At 34.2% G+C, this 18573-nt stretch overlaps 1 protein-coding gene across 1 annotated transcript in view; it reads right to left on the reverse strand.

Moving 5' to 3' along the window:
• Positions 1 to 5409: 5409 nt before the first annotated feature.
• Positions 5410 to 18573, reverse strand: part of LOC123671743 (cysteine sulfinic acid decarboxylase-like) — a 38549-nt gene continuing 25385 nt past the window's right edge. Inside the window, exons 4-7 of the mRNA XM_045605765.1 lie at positions 15877 to 16024; positions 10809 to 11037; positions 8485 to 8676; positions 5410 to 5618 (exon numbers count right to left, since the gene is read on the reverse strand). Of these exons, the coding sequence (XP_045461721.1) occupies positions 5439 to 5618; positions 8485 to 8676; positions 10809 to 11037; positions 15877 to 16024 (749 nt within the window). The 3' untranslated portion in view covers positions 5410 to 5438. The remainder of the gene's footprint in view (positions 5619 to 8484; positions 8677 to 10808; positions 11038 to 15876; positions 16025 to 18573) is intronic.

The following is an 18573-nucleotide window of genomic DNA, read 5'->3' on the forward strand; positions in this document are numbered from 1 at the left end:
TCTATTAATTTAATATTGAGGAATGGACGAAACCAGAAATATTTCATGAAAATGTTGAATTAGATTTAAAAAAAATGTTTGGTTTTATTTTTACCTCAAATATTATTGCACAAAATGTTTGTAGAACCCTCATTTCAAGCTGAACAGGTATCAAGAAATTCTTTCGTGCTGAAAATAAATCTATCGGCAAGATTGGTAATCGGTGAAACATTAATGGATTCGGTTATTTAAACATCCCGAAAAGGACCAGAATGTTCAGACCTCAACTGAAACTGAAATGAATATTCCCATGGACTTTTTCAAAACATCCCGAGAAGGTAAGACTTTCACACTCAAACCGGACGCTACACCATTTTTTTTTAATTCCCAGGTATTTACAATTCTCGCATCCTTCAATAGATGTTCCAATCATGGGCGCCCGCAGAAATTTTTCTCAGGGGGGGCAAAAGATGAAAATTATTGAAAATTGGTAAGGCGTCCATGATTGTCGTAAGCGATATTAGTATTCCGTTTCTTTCTATTTCTGTATTTATATTCATAAGTGGGGGGAGGACTGTGCAAAATAAAAATTATGAAGTTTTCCACTTCAACATTTTTTTTAAACATCAACAACATAGGGTGATGTAAAATAATACGGTAAATCTCTTCAAAAAGAGTCACATTCAATGGATGGAAGAATTTACAAAAAAATAAATATAAAAATATGGAGAACGAAATGAAATAATTATTATAATTGCTGATAAAGAAAAAACAACGAGTAATAACGAAATAAAAAATATATACATATATGCTCGATAAAACTATGTTCATAAGAATAATAAAAGAATAATATGATAATAAATCTTGAAATATACAGTGAATGACGCAAATAATGGAGTTTAAAACATGATACTAAAATATGATTCAAAATAGCACAGAATTGCTCCAGAATGTAAAAACAACAAACAAGTATTTTATCAAAATTAACAAATCATAAATTGCAAAAAACAACTCATAAAAAAAATATTAATTCTGAAGACAAAATACTTAATCGCTATACAACAGAGTAGGCATATTTTATTCTAATCTAAAATTTTATTCTGCGCTGAAACTACGCTCTATAGCACGAGTAGTACATGGAAATGTAAGGAGAAGAATAAGGCATTCTTTGATAGCAGGAGAAAATTTACATTGTCCGATAAGATCTTCAATTTTTATGTTTTCATTCATTTGTGATTTAGATAAATACTCATTCCAAATGTTCAATTCACTTTCTAAATTTTCAATGTTATACATATTGCCAACCTTAGATGCGAAAGATTCAATGTCTAGTAATTTTGAATTCTTTGGCAATTGAAGAAAGAAAAAAGCATTACATGTTCTTTCGAGAATCTCGTTTCAAGGGCTGAAATCAAATGATCTAAATATGGGATGAATATAGATTTTTCGAAGTAATCTTCAGCTGAATCTGCTTCATAATTAGATCTGTATATTTGTCTACCGCAAATTCGTGGTTTTCCAATCTCTATATTGAGACTCTGAGCAATAGTTGATGCTTTGGAAAAAATTTCTGTGAAGCATGCATCATCTGAGCGATGTTTTCCACATATTTCTATAATTAAATTTATATGACGGTGAAAATCTACAAATTTAATAGAAAACACCTTGTAGTGTATTTGCTATTGGTTCCAATATATTTTAATATTTACTTGCTACCGTCAAACAAATCACAAAAGTGAAAGAGTTTATTGCAGCCCATAACTGAGCAGCTCTTTTTGTTGATGAAGAATTTATTGAGATTTCTCCAGATTTTATAGCAAAAAGAGTTTTGACTTTTGAATATAGTATTGAAGTTTTCAGTGAAAACTTGCAAAGATTTATATTTAGCTGACCAACGAGTTTCACAAAACAAAGGAATATTTGGAATCAGATTTCTTCTTAAGGTACTCTCTCGAAAAAAGACTATAATGTCATTAACGGTTCCAATGCTCTTACGAATCTCAGTTATTTTACTGATGTCATTTATTACTAAATTAAACCTAGTGGAGGCACAACGGAAATAAATTGCTATCTTGTACTTGTCTCTTATGATATTTTGAACCCTGAGAATTTCACCAGCCATTGTTGAGCCTCCATCATAACCATGTGCTACAAGTTTGTCCAAATTCAAACCAGCTGCGTTGAATGAATGGATCTCTAAATCTTTATCTCCAACGTCTACTCTGAATTTCAAAAGATCACTAAAATTTCCAGAGTTCTTGTTGCTCTCTCGTATAGGCATATCTCGAGTTCGGCAAAAAACTTTTGTTTTTATAATCTGTTATTTTTTTTTTCTCCAATACTTTTTTTCTTACCTTCATCTATTAAAGACAATAGGAGAGTACATATAAGATGTTTTTTTTTTAATTGACACGCATGGATTGCGTTCGGTTCCACGATTTTTCTTCACCCAAGAAGTGCTCAACGCGTCTAAAAAAGTTTTCAATTAAAAAAATACCTCTGCCGATTATGGATATGTATATAATATATTATGGATGTCTTTATAGTAATTCCATTGAAAACTGGAAAATTGTTGTGAATCCATTACTTTCCTTTTTTCCTTGCCCTTTGGATTGAGAAAGTAATATTGATGGTGTTGTGCTGAAAAATGAGGTTATCGAAATCTCAGGGGGGGCCCCCCCTGCGGGCGCCCATGGTTCCAATTTCAACTGTCATATTCTGTTGTAGGACGCCAATGCACATGTACTTTGTTTTAGATACGTTGACTTTTAGTTCTCACTGGTTATATTCTTCGATTAGTTTCCTACTCAAGATGATGCAGATCTTGCGCCATGACTATTTGATCGTCAGCGAAACTCAAGGTGTCCCAGTGGCGTACCCAGACATAAGCCTTGGGGGGGGATAAAGAAAAAAAAATTTCAATTTTCCCTTTTTTTGAAGAAGTTTTCCAAAGAATTTTGCTTACTCATAATAAGATTGTGATTTATAAGGTTGTTACATATAATGGATATTCCTTCTGGGGTGGGATATAACCCCCTTATCCCCCCCCCTTTGGGTACGCCACTGAGGTATCCATAGTTGTGTTGCAAAGTGGGACATCCATGTTGCTACTTTTACGCTTCTATTGTAACAGAGTTTTTTATAGGAAGATTTTGGAGAGCGTGGGAGACGAACAACATCCCTTCTTTAATCCTTCATTTGTGAAGAAACTGCCTGAAAATTCAGTTACAAAGTCGATATTTCTTTCCTTACAACTTATATGATGGATTTCTACCAAGAGATCGTAATCGTTTTGGCAATTGTACAGTCAACGACGTGAAGATGAGTGTCAAGTTGGGTACTCGATCATATATCAATCAATCAATCAAACATATGGTTGTACTATCGTACAACATATGGTTGTACTATCGTACAACCATAGGATTTTTGTACTGAGAGATGGAACAAGTAAACTTCTCCCGAAACATATCGGTGGAAGGAGACAAAATATTCCTGTCTAAGCATCCTTCATACCTGAGAGTCATCCGGAAGACATCACCAATATTGAAAGTAGGTGGAATTTGAGAATCTTTAATGTGGAAATCAAAGTGGAAATGAGAATATGTGTTTCTTGAAAAAATCTATTAGTAGCTTAGAATCCAAACTAACTTTACGGCATTACCTGATGGTATATTGAATGTGTTTTATAAAAACAAGAGTGAAAAACTTAGGAACTTTTTAATGAAACGAGACTAAAGCAGGTTTATAAGTTTTAGCGATATTTAGTCCACCATAAGCGTAAGTTTGATATACCCTTCAAATATGGTTGGTTTAAAAACTTAACTAACCGCAATATTCCTTCAGATGCCAAGATAATTTTTGCTCTAGGTCCTAAATTTGCTGTCAATGATCCTACTTAAATCGATTTGAAGGTGTTCATTACAGATCTGGAATATTTGATCAATGGAGTAAGATCTAACAGTGTTGATATATTGAGAGCCAGTTGTACTAACAGAAAAAAGGAAATTTTGACCTGATTGTGGATTATACCTACCTTTTAATTTTCAATTTTGAGACCTAGAAGTTTTATTTATAGATATGACTCTCCTTATTATGTTTCTGCCTGATTTTGCACTTTTAGGTTAAGATTGATTTGCCCTGAAGATGGTCGAAAGCTTGGCTCAATTTAATAAAGAAATTAACTTAAATGAGGTCCAAGTGACTTTTTACTCGATATATTATTGCTTTTATCGAGTTACAAAGTCGATATTCCTTTCCTTACAACCTACTGCTAGGAAGGTTATTTCTAATTTACATTTAGTGTTTTATACAACTTGTTTTGTTTGATTGAATTTGTTCTGATAATATCGATTTCAATAATACCAATCTCTGACTTAGTACTCTTTTATCTCATCTCATCCCATCAATATGGTTTATTTTCCGTTTTTATTTCGTGTACGCCTGAAGCTTTCTTCGCAGCGTCTTTGAGATATTTTTGGATATATCCACTTGTAATGATCATTGATCATTCGACACCTTCTTTAATTTTTCATCGAGTCTACTCGTATTGTTTTCTGATGTTTTCGTGTTCTAATAATATTGATATTACCAATTAATTAATAATATTGATAAATTAATATTACGAAGTCAGGTATGGGCTTTAGATTTTTTGTGTTTTATGTCCAAGTAAATTTATGTATCATACGATGTGGGTAAAAGCCATTCATTATCCTCGTTTTATACTCCTATGTTTATTATTCCATTATCGTTTATAGTATTATCTCTGAATCGACCCACAGCACAATCTTTAGTTCTAGATCCTGTTCTTCCATTAAAATCTCCTATAATATAATCATTTCTCGAGATTTACCTTTTTGACTTATTTATTAATTGATGGAAACTATCACAGAAGTCATCCTTTGCTTTTACAAAACTATCGTCATTGATCGCGTATACTCCAAATATTGTTATTTTTTCGTGCCAAAGTGCTCTTATTTATTCCTCTTGCGCCCTTTTACAACATTAAGAGCAAAAATCGAATAAATGAAATTTTAGTGAAAAACACAAGTTTTACAAATTAGCGGTATCAGATACAGATCTGTCATGATCCTGACAAAAAAAAGATGTGTTTACGTGAGGGTTAAATTTGTGCAGTCATGAATTTGAAATATATTATTTATTTAATGTCTTCTATATAATTACGCATTTGAGGACCCGTAGCTCAATGGTTAGTTGTTTCCATGTTTTGATGACTTTTTGAAAATTATATAACCCTTCTTATCAATCAAAATTCTACGACGAAATTATTAACCATTGTCAAAAGTGTGAATTTTGCAGTACCTATATAATTTAGAATTGTTTGAATGAAGAAGTGCATTTTTATGTGGGCTATCATAGGAGCTGATATACCCTAGGTTTTGGGATATTCAAAAATTGTATATGAGAGAAACATTCAGTTTTATATTTTATTGAATATTTTGTTATTCAAATAGCATATTTCCTATTTCAGAGATGTGATCTAATATATAATCGATATCTGATCTAGTCAATCCTGAGTTTTGTGAAACGAACCTAAAGAAATTTGGCAGTTCTTTTAGTGGTTGATAATTCATCATTACAGATCCATGAGTGACCATGATAGCTTTGATTTGAGGGGCCACCTGCAAATATATATATCAATATAATCAACTTAAGTCGGAATAGACAAAATCAATATGGTGAAATAGAACTCCAAGAATGGGTCGATAGGTAATTGTTGAATTTAGAATATACCCTCTATTCTACAGACGATGGAAGGGTGATGCTCATTAATTATTTCAATTCAATGCCTGCAATTCATTCATCAAAGATTCTCTACACATGCATGATATCCATCAGACAACCATTATTTTAATCATTGCACCTCTTCAACAATTCAATCTTAATTACTTCAACTTCTTAGTTATTATTTCCAGGAAAATTTTCTTACGATTCTACGGTAACAACTTTCAGAGGATATGGGTTGGATTTATACATATTTGAAAACGATTTATATTTGAAAAAAGGGAAAATTTTCTATCTCAAGAATCATTTGTTAATCATAATCATAAGAGATATCTGTCAGTCTATCAAAATAAGAAGTGAATGGTGTTGAAGTTTTCTTCGATAGTTGATAATCATGATCACTGTAGGATTAGAGTTCAGCTACTTTTTAAAGAAAGAATGAATTTTCTTTCGAAAGATTTTAAAAGTTACATATTATTTTTAGTATTTTAGTGATAACGTAAGATATCGAAGTACGAAGTGAAATAGGAGACCTCCAGTAGTTTTCTTGAATTTTTGATGATGATGATGGTACCTGTAACATCTGAGATTAGAGTTCAGGGACTCAAAATAGATTTCTTGTACGGTTGATTCAGCGTTCGAATGATAGGTGGCGCTGTGTGTATGATCAAGATCTCGATGCAGTGCAGAACTATTTCAGCATTATTCGTTCTCTTCTGTGTTTTCTTTCTATGAATTGATCGATAAATAGAAGGTACAATATTTTCTATTTCAATTTCATTAGTTCTTTGCAGATATCAAGGAATATTCTGAAAAGTCAACAAAATGAAATGAAAATAATTTTCTAATTTTTGACTCTGACATTGATTGAAAAAAAAGCGCACCAGAATGACACATATGAAAACAAAAAAACTCTATACAGAACTCCGGAGAAGAGTTCAGATTTTAGGAGAAGTTTGCACTGGTAAATACAGTTTCGAAACTATGTTTGTTTTATGGTTGGAGGTCTCAATTCCACCGATTCTAATTTAATTAATATTCTTGGTATGATTCATTCAATTATGATGATATTCTCAGTGTAGTTCAACAAAAATGAGTATATTCAATAATTATAACACTTTTTCAAACTACAGTCTTGTTATTATGATAATTCCAGATGAATTGTGCACGTTGAAAAATCACCCTGTACATTGTGTTTCCAAATATTTTCTATCCGTTTCGGATTCTCTTCGGATGAGTTATCATTTAGATGCTTTGAATTTCCTTGATACAACTTCCGTTTTCCGAGAAATTTTTTTTGAAACGAACAATATCGAAATTTTTTCTCCAAAGCTGTGGAAATATTCTGAATTAGTTATAATACCTATGAAGCTTTATTTTTCAAGGATGCAAAGCTGTTCCAAAATAGTTTTTTCAAATTCGAAATTTGTATTTAATTGATCATATTCTGAATAAAATCATTTTATTCAGAAAATTACTTCATATGTAAATAAACCGAAAAAACATCTCTAAATTCAAACAAATACTCAATAAACATACGTAACATATAAACGCTTAACTAAGAACCATCAGAAATTTACATGATGAAATGAAAGAGCGATCTATTCGGGGAACGCAAAAATTCTTTTTAATGAAATACTAAATTTTCAGGTGGATATTGTTTCGATCGTTCTATAGAATATCGTAGATTCTTATGAAAAAGAGAATTTTAGCTTGCAATGTATTTATTTTCAGAAAATTTCAGTATTTGCTTTAGAAGTATACCAATTCTATATTCACGGGAAATATTAGCTAGCAACTTCCGGCTGGCACCAGAAGGAGGTGGATAAAGTTTTGATCCAATGATCAGGAAAACTTTCGATTAGTTTTCACATGCATTGAAAACTTGGAAATATCGAACTCTGTATCTGCACAGGTGACATCTCTACAAGTATATAGAGTTTGGAGAAGTTTTTACATTTTGTAGGCAGTGCGCTTATTCTGGCCCTCAAAACTATTCTTACCTATATGGTTAGGTTGGATCCCTTGAAAATAAATTTGGGAATATTTCGTTAGTGAGATTAAATCGAGTACCTGAAATTGACTGAAAATAATTTCGATAACACTTTTCTCACCGACTTAATCCAGTTAAACTCAGGTAGTTCCGATCCCTTGCGAATAGAATAGAATATTGGGATTAAACTTAGCCTATGTTACTAGATAGTTTACCTTTTGAAATTGATTCAGTAGTTATTGAGCATATTCACAACAAACAAACCAAACCTCTTTATAATATTAAGGTCTATAGATACATATACAGGGTGGCAACTTTTTCAATGGGATTGTATTGGTAACTTTTAAACCATAAGAGTTAGAAGGTCGGTCAAATGGAGAAAAAGTTGCATGCATAGAAGCATTATCAAGCAGTTCAAACAAATCGAGATTATCAGGGCCGGTTATTGAGATATCATAAAAAAAGTAAATTCAGTCATTTTGATTTTTCTTTTTTTCTCACTTTATTTCAAATATTATCAAAAAATGTTAAAGAAATTTTTTATTCGACAGTAAATTGTTCTCAATTTGACGTAATCAGATTTCTTATCCAACGTTTCGTGCTCTCTGGGCCACCCTCAACCTCATTTTTTTCAATACGGACCTGTATATTTTATGACACTTTTCGAAATAACTTTTAACGCTGAATTCAACGATATTATAAATATTACTGGATATGTCCAACTTCGTTCTTTGTGACTTGTTATCATAAGATTAGGTACTTAAATTTACCTTATGAAGTTGCGTTGAATAATCCATTATGTTGTTTTTCCCTCTCAAGAATTTTGGCAAGTACCAGAAACATACATTCATATACTGTCGCTTAGAAACCAACATGAAGTCCATCCTGCGTTTTATTTGCTCCTCCAGATATTCTGCTGTATCCATCAGAGAGTCTACATGATTAGCAAACCCAGCACTACCCTGTTGATTACAGATTGATAGATCAATACCAATAATTAATTCAATACTGTTTCAGTAACATACATCGGAATGGTTTTGTGTAATAATGAATCAACTTTTCCAAATTTGTTGATTTCGATCATTAAATTTGAATTGTTGATTGCATTCCACATTACAATGAAGATCTAAATACAAGACGTTTTTTAATGTAATACCAGATAATAGTGGATAATATTATTCCGATGATTTATGAGGAGTAAAGGTCCTATTTTTGGAAATATATTTGTTCCTTTCTCATATTTTGAGAAGTCTTTTTACATAGGTGAAGGTCAATTTACTGGCAGTAGATTACGATACAGTGCTGGTAAGTCGATATCTTGGGATGTAATAACCACGTGTGAGAAAGAAATGTTAAAATATAAATTAAGTCAAATAGATAGTGACTACGTTTTTCCTTTTTTTCCTTCCACATACAGTGAAAGTTCAATTGGAGAAAAGAGGAGATTACATCGCTCTCTGCCAATCAGAATTCTGATACCCTAGATCGAATCATTCCGTACACACCTACATTTACCCCCTTCCCTGAAATGAATGTTGCAAAGGGAATTGTTCAAATTATCGCTTCAATCTTCTATCTCTATTTAACTGTTAGGATTTCAGTTCTATTACTTGGAATTGACATTGTATATCTCCAATATCAATACTGTATGAGAGAAAGCAGTTTTATGATATTCAGAGAATTCTGAAAGGTGTATTAGATGTTCAACAGAATTTTCAATTTTGATAAATCTCAGTCCATTTTTGTGGCTATTGGAATGCCAACCTTCAAGCGATACATGTCAAAATTTGACATCAGTCCGACCATTAGTTTGTAAGATATTGCGTTGTGAGTGTACTTTTGTTATTTGAGGAAAAATGGAGGAAAAGGATTTCGTGTGATGATGAAATATTGCTTTTTTAAAGGCAAAAATACAGTCGAAGCAAAACCTTGGCTTGATGAATATTTTCCGGGGTCTGCACCAGGAAAATCAAGCATCATTGATTGGTATGGTAAATTTAAACATGGTGAAATGAGCACCGAAGACGGCGAACGCAGTGAACGCCCAAAAGAGGCTGTCACCGGCAAAAAAATAAAAAAAGTTCACAAAATAATTTCGAATAACCGAAAAGTGAAATTGATATAGATAGCAGATATTGTGAAGATATCATCTGAACGTGTACATCATATCATTCCCGAATATTTGTACATGAGAAAGATGTGTGCGAAATGGTTGCAGCGCGAGCTCACAATCGATCAAAAGCAACAACCGTGTTAATGATTCTGAGTAGTGTTTGAAGCTGTTAATTGCAATAAACCTGAATTTTTGCGTAGATATGTGACAATTAATGAACCATGGCTCCATCATTTCACTCCGGAGTCCAATCGACAGTCAGCTGAGTGGACTGCACACGATGAACCGAATCCAAAGCAAGGAAAAACACAACAGTCAGCTGGCAAGGTTATGGCATCAGTATTCTGGGATGCGCAAAGTATAATATTCATTGATTACCTCCGAAAGGGCCAGACCATTAACAGCGATTATTACATAGCGTAATTGGATCGTTTGAAGGACGAAATCGTTAAAAAACGGCCTTAAAAAAACAAAACGGTGCTGTTTTATCAAGACAATACGTCGTGTCACAAATCAATGAAAACAATGGCAAAATTGCATGAATTGGGCTTCGAATTGCTTTTGCATCCACCGTATTCATCAGATCTGGCCCCCAGCGACTTTTTCCTGTTCTCAGACCTCAAAAGAATGATCGCTGGAAAGAAATTCAGCGCCAATGAAGAAGTAATCGCTGAAACTGACGCGTATTTTGAAGCGTAATACAAATCGTACCACAAAAATGGTATCGAAAAGTTGGAAGATCGCTATAAACGCTGTATCGCCCTCAAAGGCATTTACATTATGTTGAATAACAAAATCGAATTTTGCCAAAAAAATGTGTTTTACTATGGTAGACCGAATACTTTTCAATCGGCCTGATAGGTATAACAACAATCAATCTTGTGAGGCTGACCGTAGAATAAAAGTTTCTCCGTAGATTTCATTGAGATGTAAACCTGAACTTTAACAATTCGATATTTTTCTGTCCGAAATGTAACTCACTTTAGCCTTCCACATGAGCCAGAACTTGAAGACGTCGCATTTCCGACCACACTGCAGATACTTGTCTCCGGGATCGTACTTCCTGTCGTAATACTTATCTTTTTGGAATAAATACTCGGCTTCCTTCGAATGACAAGCATGTAATATATCCTTGTTTCTGACAAGGAGAAGAGAGCACTGCTGGGGCACAGCTAGAAGCTTGTGAGGATTGATGACTATGGAATTTGCCCTGCGGAGTAAATTTCATGAAAAATTTGAATAGGCCACGGAAGTTGGTGAAAAACATTATTCTTTATTAGAGTGGATGTGAAAATAAATGGTGTGTTATGCTGTTATCAAACGGTTGGGAAGTGTACACGAAATATGATCTAATAGGGTTTGACCCTTTTGTCACCTTATGAGAACCGAAAGAGCGTTCTTTGTTCTGCAGTTTATTAATTTCATTATTGTTATGTGACATCCTGTAGGTCTAGGATGTTATCTGAATACATTATTACGTTATTGAATTTTCATATGAATAGTATTCATATGATTTTTCAAGGAAGAGAAAAGAGCAAACACTATTTAACAAATGATATGAAAGAACTTGTGAAAGAGTGGGAGACTGAATATATCCATTTTTATAAATTAATGGTAAGTCAACAGAACAATATCAGACATTTGAAATAGAAAGGAATGTAACGAACAATGCAATTAACCAGTTGAAAGAAAAATAAACAGAAAAGTAAACAGTACCTATTGAACATTCAACATTATCTAAATTTTAAACAAATGTCAGAAGAGCATACTGCACAAATATGAAAAATCTATTAACATATGTCTCAAAAGTTTTGGCACACAGTCCAACCTATTTTTCATGGTATATCTCGCATCTGGCCCTAATACGTTTGAATCTAAATCTCTCGAATTTCAATAAAATAAGCCATTTCATTTTTTTTTTCAATTTTTGCTTCCCAGCCTTCATTATACATAACTCCGTAATTAAATGCTCTCAAGCAGAACGCTCAGACTGTTCAATTCTAGTTTTTAATCAACCACATTATGGCATAAAAAATTTACCTATAACGTCATTCATTTTTACAGAGTGTCATTTTTATTTCAAATGACTATTTTCGCTCACCTAATTAATTGGTGCGGTAGATTACAATTATTTTGAGGAAATATATTTTCTGTAAGTGTTAAAAATAAATATTTCATAGAAGAAAATCCTAATCAACCAAAAAAACATATAAAGTCTGCTCCGTTAATCATTTGGCAGTGACCGATGCGAGTGTAAAGACTTTGTACACTTCGGTCAAGGACTTCAGGAGTGATTTGCTCCACTTCTGCGCTAATTCTTTGCTGTAACACTTTAAATTATTTGGTCTATTGAAATAGACCTTTAATTTTAAATGAACCCACAAAAAAGTCTAAGGGGTCATGTCTGGAAAACGCGGTGGCTACTCAATAGGTCCTTCCAGAAAAAGTGGCGTCAAGATATTGACAGACGTTTATTCCAAAGTCCCTATAGTCCTATCGTGTTCATATCGAATATCCTGATAGAGTACACCGGCTTCGTTATCATTTGGAAATGTTGCTGCCAGAGCAGGCACTAAATCAAAACGCGAAAAGTTGAAATAACGTTCTGTTTTGAGGTTTGGAGAAGAAAAATAAAACACTATTAGACGACGTGCAATAATGCAATATAAATATTCAATTTCTCGCTTTGTTAATGAGGAGTCGTGACACTCTCGAGTCCAGAGAGGATTTTCTCTTGACTAATACCTGAAATTGTGATGATATACTGTCCCATTCAGGCAAAAAGTGGATTCATCAGAAAAAACGATATTATTAAAAAACAATAGTTTCTTCACCGCAGAGTAATATTAGTTGTCCGCAAAACTGCAAACGGCGTTCTGGATCAGCCACGTTCGAATTGTGAATCAGTTGAATTTTGTAAGGAAGACTCTTTTTTTGAAAAACTTCGCGACAAAAGAGTGGTCTACGTTATGATTTGAGGCTAGTTATCTTTTAGAAAGGTGAGGACTTTTTTCAGCTTCAACTAACACACTTAATCTGGTTTATTCTGGTCGACCTTGTCGAGGCAAATTATGGACGGATTCCGTTTCAGTAAATTTAACTACCAATTTACTTACTGTGTATCTATCTAGGCAGTCTGTTAGGATGTTCTTAGTTGAATAATTCATATGCTGGTAATGTGTTCTTTGCTTTTCACCATATTTAAATCCAACTATAATTGAAATTTCTATTTGTTCCCGTTCAGATAATTATGCCATTTTTTTTTGCATCAATATAATTCGCTTGAACCTTGGTTATGCCTTCCTCACATTCCCCCTGCAATTACTCAAATCTTGTTTTTATGAAGCAAACATTTAAGAGGAATTATTTTTGTTTCATCCGTCTAATGTGACACAGATGTCATAACGATACCTAATTAGTGCAAAAAATATTGTTGACGATAGCAATTTGAACATTTTTGCTTAATTTGGTTTGTTTTTGAGTTCAATAAAAATTTCCCACTATATACATGGAAATATAGTACAAATTTGGGTAAGTTCTAAAGAATCAGAAAAAAAAATTGGGGTATTCATTTGAAAAAATATGACATCACTCTGTAAAAAAGAATGAAATCACCATTTTCATAACGTTTCTTCAAAAAATCTTACCCACCCAGCACCCCTGTTCACTCCCTATCCCGTTCAACATCAGTAAAAATACTTGTTTGCCATCATCGAAAACCATCAAGAATCATTGTAAAATGCACATTTTCAATGGAAATAATAAAAAAGTGAAAATTACGAGGGGGCGTTACAGTAAAGAATTACCGATTAACGTAGTCTGCCGTTAATTTGAGAGATTGTCGTTTTGAGTATTATGTGCATAATATAATGACATGAAATTAAGTACGCCCAAAACATAATATATTCAGCATGATTCTGGTGGATAAAATTATTTAATTTTATAAGCAGATGCATTTTGACTGCCACAGCTGCGCCTCTAACTTGTCCCATATAAGTCCTAGAAATTCCACGAGTTGATATCGCGCATCAAACTAACACTCCATCAGCAAATTTGGCCTTATGCTTGAATTTCACATTGTCGGGACAATATTTGATATTGTGTAAAACCCATCGTTTCTTTTAATTTCGGAATTACTCTGAGTAAAGTTCTTCTCATCTAGCCATGATGATTAAGTACTTTGTTATGTGCAAAATAAATGAAATATTCTACGCCTCTTCTTTGCAGTTCTCTGGAAATTGTATACTTATACTGACGTGACAGTTTTCTCAACGACTTTCCGATTTTATTCTAGGTCTTCCACATTTTGGAAGATTAAGTTATGGCAAAACTCCTCACATTCTGCAATTGCACAATATGTGGAGTTCCGCAAGATTTCGATTTCCAAAAAGAGTTGAATTATTTGATCTTCGAACAACTGCCTAACTGAGTTAAAACACTTTTTCTTAGTTTCAATTTATAAGCCATTTCGACGCAATCGATTTCGTAAACTGAACACTAGTTGAAATGACGAATGACTGAACGACTCTTTTTTCCAAAGTCGACTCGACATTTTAATTTTCAAAATATTTTTCAAACAGTTGAAAGTAACAACATTTTTGTAACATGCATGAGATTTCTGTTAGACACTGCACTTTTAGCGTGACTGCGTGAAAATCCACGTATGTATACTAACTGACAAAGAAACTGCAATTTTTGGTGAAACATAGATAGGAGTAAAAGATTGAAATTTGAAGAAAAAATGAAGGGTTTACATTTTTTTGATAATTTTGTTAATAATATGTGATGATATGACATGTAATAATATGTCCACCGCGATTATCTATACACTCCCCAACACGTCTGGGCATTGATGCAATAATATGGTCTATTTCTTCTTGGGGGATACTATCCCAAGCTACCTGTACTTAATGTCTCAGAGCCACCAAAGTCCGTGGGGGTTGGGGTAATATTTCCAAGCCTTTTAGCCATGATGTCACAAGCATGCTCTTTAGGCGAAAGATATGGAGTTCTGGGAATTCATGGCAAAAGATTCACCTTGGTCGCTTCAAAAAAGTTTAAACTAACTCTGGCAACATGAAATCAGGCATTATCTTGCTGATATATTGGATTCTCGAGCCGGTTAAAGTGAGGGAGAACATGTAGCTCCACTATTTTTTGAAGGTAACTCAGAGCCGTCATGTTACCTCGAATAAGGACTAAAAGTGACCTACTTGCATGTGCAACAGCACCTCATCCCATAACGTCTACTGTCCGGTGTACATGACGCTAAACATCAAACTGAAGTTCACGTCTTTCTCCCCTTTGAATCGAGATTCTTCAGAAAAATGACCTGATGTCATTCCACATTCCAATGTTGATGTTCTCTGCACCACTGTAATCGTTGCCGGCTATGCTAAACCTTCAGAGGTAACACAAGATGGGGTCGATAATGCTGCAGTCCAAAAGACCTTATCCGGCGGTAAACCGTTTGGACAGTTATAGGATGGCCTTGTTCTCCTAACCACTCATCGAGTTGTCGAAAATCGCTCATAAGTCTCAGACGTCGATCTTGAACTTTATTTGTACCCTTTCGACGTCCGGTGCCTACTCTTCTTCAATTTTTGAGCATTATGAAACCACGCTTGACAACATCTCATAACAGTAGTTGGATTTATGTTCGTATGGTTAGCGATTTTTCGAAATGACAACCCCGCCTCCTGTAGACCAATAATTCGACCTCTTTCAAATTCACTTAGCTGGTGATCGACTTTGGATCGCCTCCAACAGCTGTTTTGTTGGAAAATTTAAAAAACTTGCAAAAACCGATTACAATATTTAAATAACGAAAATTGTTTACATGAAAAAACGTTCACAATTTTTTTCTCCAAATTCAATCATTTACCCCTTGCTATACTATCTATGTTTTACCTTCTGGGTGTTGTAGTTTCTTGGTCAGTTAGTATATTTCATTGTATTCGATATCCTATGACAAATAAGAAACATTTTTTTCCACTATTTCACTTTTCATATGTGGCTAATCACGTACCAGCATTATTTTGAAACTTGCCTTTCGATTCCGTTCAGCTTCGATCTGTGCCTCTGCGAAAAAATTAGTCCTCCGCCCCAGGCCGCGTCGATGTGGAGCCACATGTTGTGTTTTTTGCAGATGTCAGCTATTTCGTTTATTGGGTCGAAAGCGCCACGGACTGTCGTTCCTGTGAACATCGAACGTGAATGTATTAATTAACTTTCCTCAGGCTGACGCCGAAAGAACATCTAGTAGCTTTGCTAATAGGAGTGGACAGGATACTTCGATGTATTGCTGCCACCCATACTCAAATAAATAGTCCGATATTCTGTTACATATGGAAACACAACAGAAGAGTGAATGCATTCAAAACATTTCGTACTTCATGACTGAATTGATCGCATACTGACTAATACGTATATTCTGAATAATTTTCAAGGGACTGAGGCTTGTACAGGGTGGGCAAATAAACGAGGAAAGCGGTTATATCTCAGGATCCACTCATCGTAGAGACTTGCAGTCAAAATTGTTACCACTAAAGTGTACAAGAAAACACACTGGAAATTAATTTGAAGTTCATACCTCTACCGCTAGGGGCGTAATAGCTATCGTCGAGTAGAAAAATGAAATTTACTCGAAAATGTTTCATATGAACTTGAAGATAAAATATCATCACTGTAATCCTTGGAAAATTGTCTATATCTTTGAAATGTCACTTTCCAATTTACGACATCAAATAAGGGTGGGGGAAAGGGAGAAATCTGACTGATTGAAATGCCTGTAACTGGCTCAACATTTTTGAGCAAATTAGATCTCGTCTGAGAGGTAATATCTTGTTGATTGAAGACACAATATAGTCATGATAAATTTATTTTTGCTGCTTTCGATAGGGGGCGCTAAGTCAGAAGTTCATTGTTTTTGTAGCTATTAGATGATAACATCCATACATAAATTGGACTGTTAGGTGCTGGGTTGTTGAAGTTCGAAGGACCATGAAATTTTCCACACTATTTATTGAAGTAGGTTTAAATATACAATTACACAATGTACACTTTACAAGATTCGCTTAACTAGTTATCGAAAACTATGAATCAGTTCCACGCACTTATCCAATTACAATTTACCGACTAGGGTACTAATGAAGATGACCGACTGAAGGATCTTTTTTAACCACGTGGCGACTAGGCCAATATTTAACTAACTTGAAATGTGCAAGCTGAACACTGTGTCTCAAGGGACGAGAGCAACGACGAACTATACTAAACTGTACTTGACTTGTACTTACTAGACTGTGTGTAGAATATTACTGAACTGACTTGAACTCGAACTAATTGAAGTGACGGTTCCATTTCTTACCCCCTCTCGACCCTTTTGTCGAACCATCGAAAAGGGTTAAGAACATAGAAGTGCTACAGATAAAACGGCCATAGTTAAATTATCATTATAGCCAGCCGTCATTAAAGGACGACTGCGCGTAGCACACAAATAAAGTGCGCGGAATTATCTATAACTAACTTCAGGGGTAAATCTTTGGACAATGGCGGCGCTGAGTTCTACGAACCTTGATCAAAACTTAACATACTCCCCGGGCTGAACCGTCCAGGTTAAGGATAAAAGTGAAAATGAATAGCAAAAAAATTGATGTAATGATAAAGAAAATAATTTCTTGGAACAAATAAAATAAACAAAAAATAAAAAAATAGAAGAAGTAAAGAAACAATGATATTGATATATCATACTTGATTGTCAATGTTTTTCGTGCTGAATGGAAGTGGACATATCCTAGTGATTGTTCTAGTGAATGTTCCTCCTTCAGTTTCAACACGAACAATGCGAACGCGTGAATGTTTCCGGGAATCAATTCTACTACACGGGCTAAAGGCCATTTAAGCGGCGGTGTTAGATCTAGATTTGATTGAAGAAGAAAATCGGGACCTTGCCACCATAAATATGAGACGAGTAATTGTGATGGCAATGATCCTCTCGAAAGTACATCTGCAGGATTCAGGTGCGATCGAATATGTCGCCAAGTAGCATCTTTGAAATTGTTCTGAATTTGCACAATTCTATTTGAAACAAATACAGACCAACTTGATGGATGTGATCGAATCCATGCTAATACTATTTCCGAATCAGACCATAGATTTATAGAATTTCTATTTCGTAAGTGAATTGGTGCTAAAGTTGACATTTTTGAAACAAGGGTAGACAGAAGTAGTGCACTTATTAGTTCGTGCTTGGGTATAGTAAATTTTTTCAAAGGTGCAACACGACTTTTAGCTGTAATTAGATGTGAAGTGACTGAATTATCAGCAATCATGACATATTTGAACGTAAGAAACCGAATTAAAATATACAACAAGTCGGGTTGTACTGTATAACTTTTGATAGAAAAGCCAGATGAAGAATTCATTGGACCGTCGAAAACTACTCGAAGTTGAGTTGTGAGGCTTGGCTCACGCATTATACAATGATGAGGGAAGAAATATTTTGCATGCCCTAGGGATATATAATTTTTTATAAATCCCGAATACTGATGTTTCAGTTCCTGATTATTTTGTAGTCTTCTTTCGAAATTCAAGAATCTTTTCTTCGCTTGCGAATACGAATCACCTAATTTGAATGTTTCGTTTGGAGTTTTGAATGGTAGGTCAACTTGAAACCTACCCGATGGAAACCGAATGGTTTTGTTTTTTACTATCCGTTCAGCATTCTCTTCTGCTGAAGATAAAATGT

This window comes from Harmonia axyridis, chromosome 1, assembly GCF_914767665.1.
Source record: "Harmonia axyridis chromosome 1, icHarAxyr1.1, whole genome shotgun sequence".
Taxonomy (NCBI): Eukaryota; Metazoa; Arthropoda; class Insecta; order Coleoptera; family Coccinellidae; genus Harmonia; species Harmonia axyridis.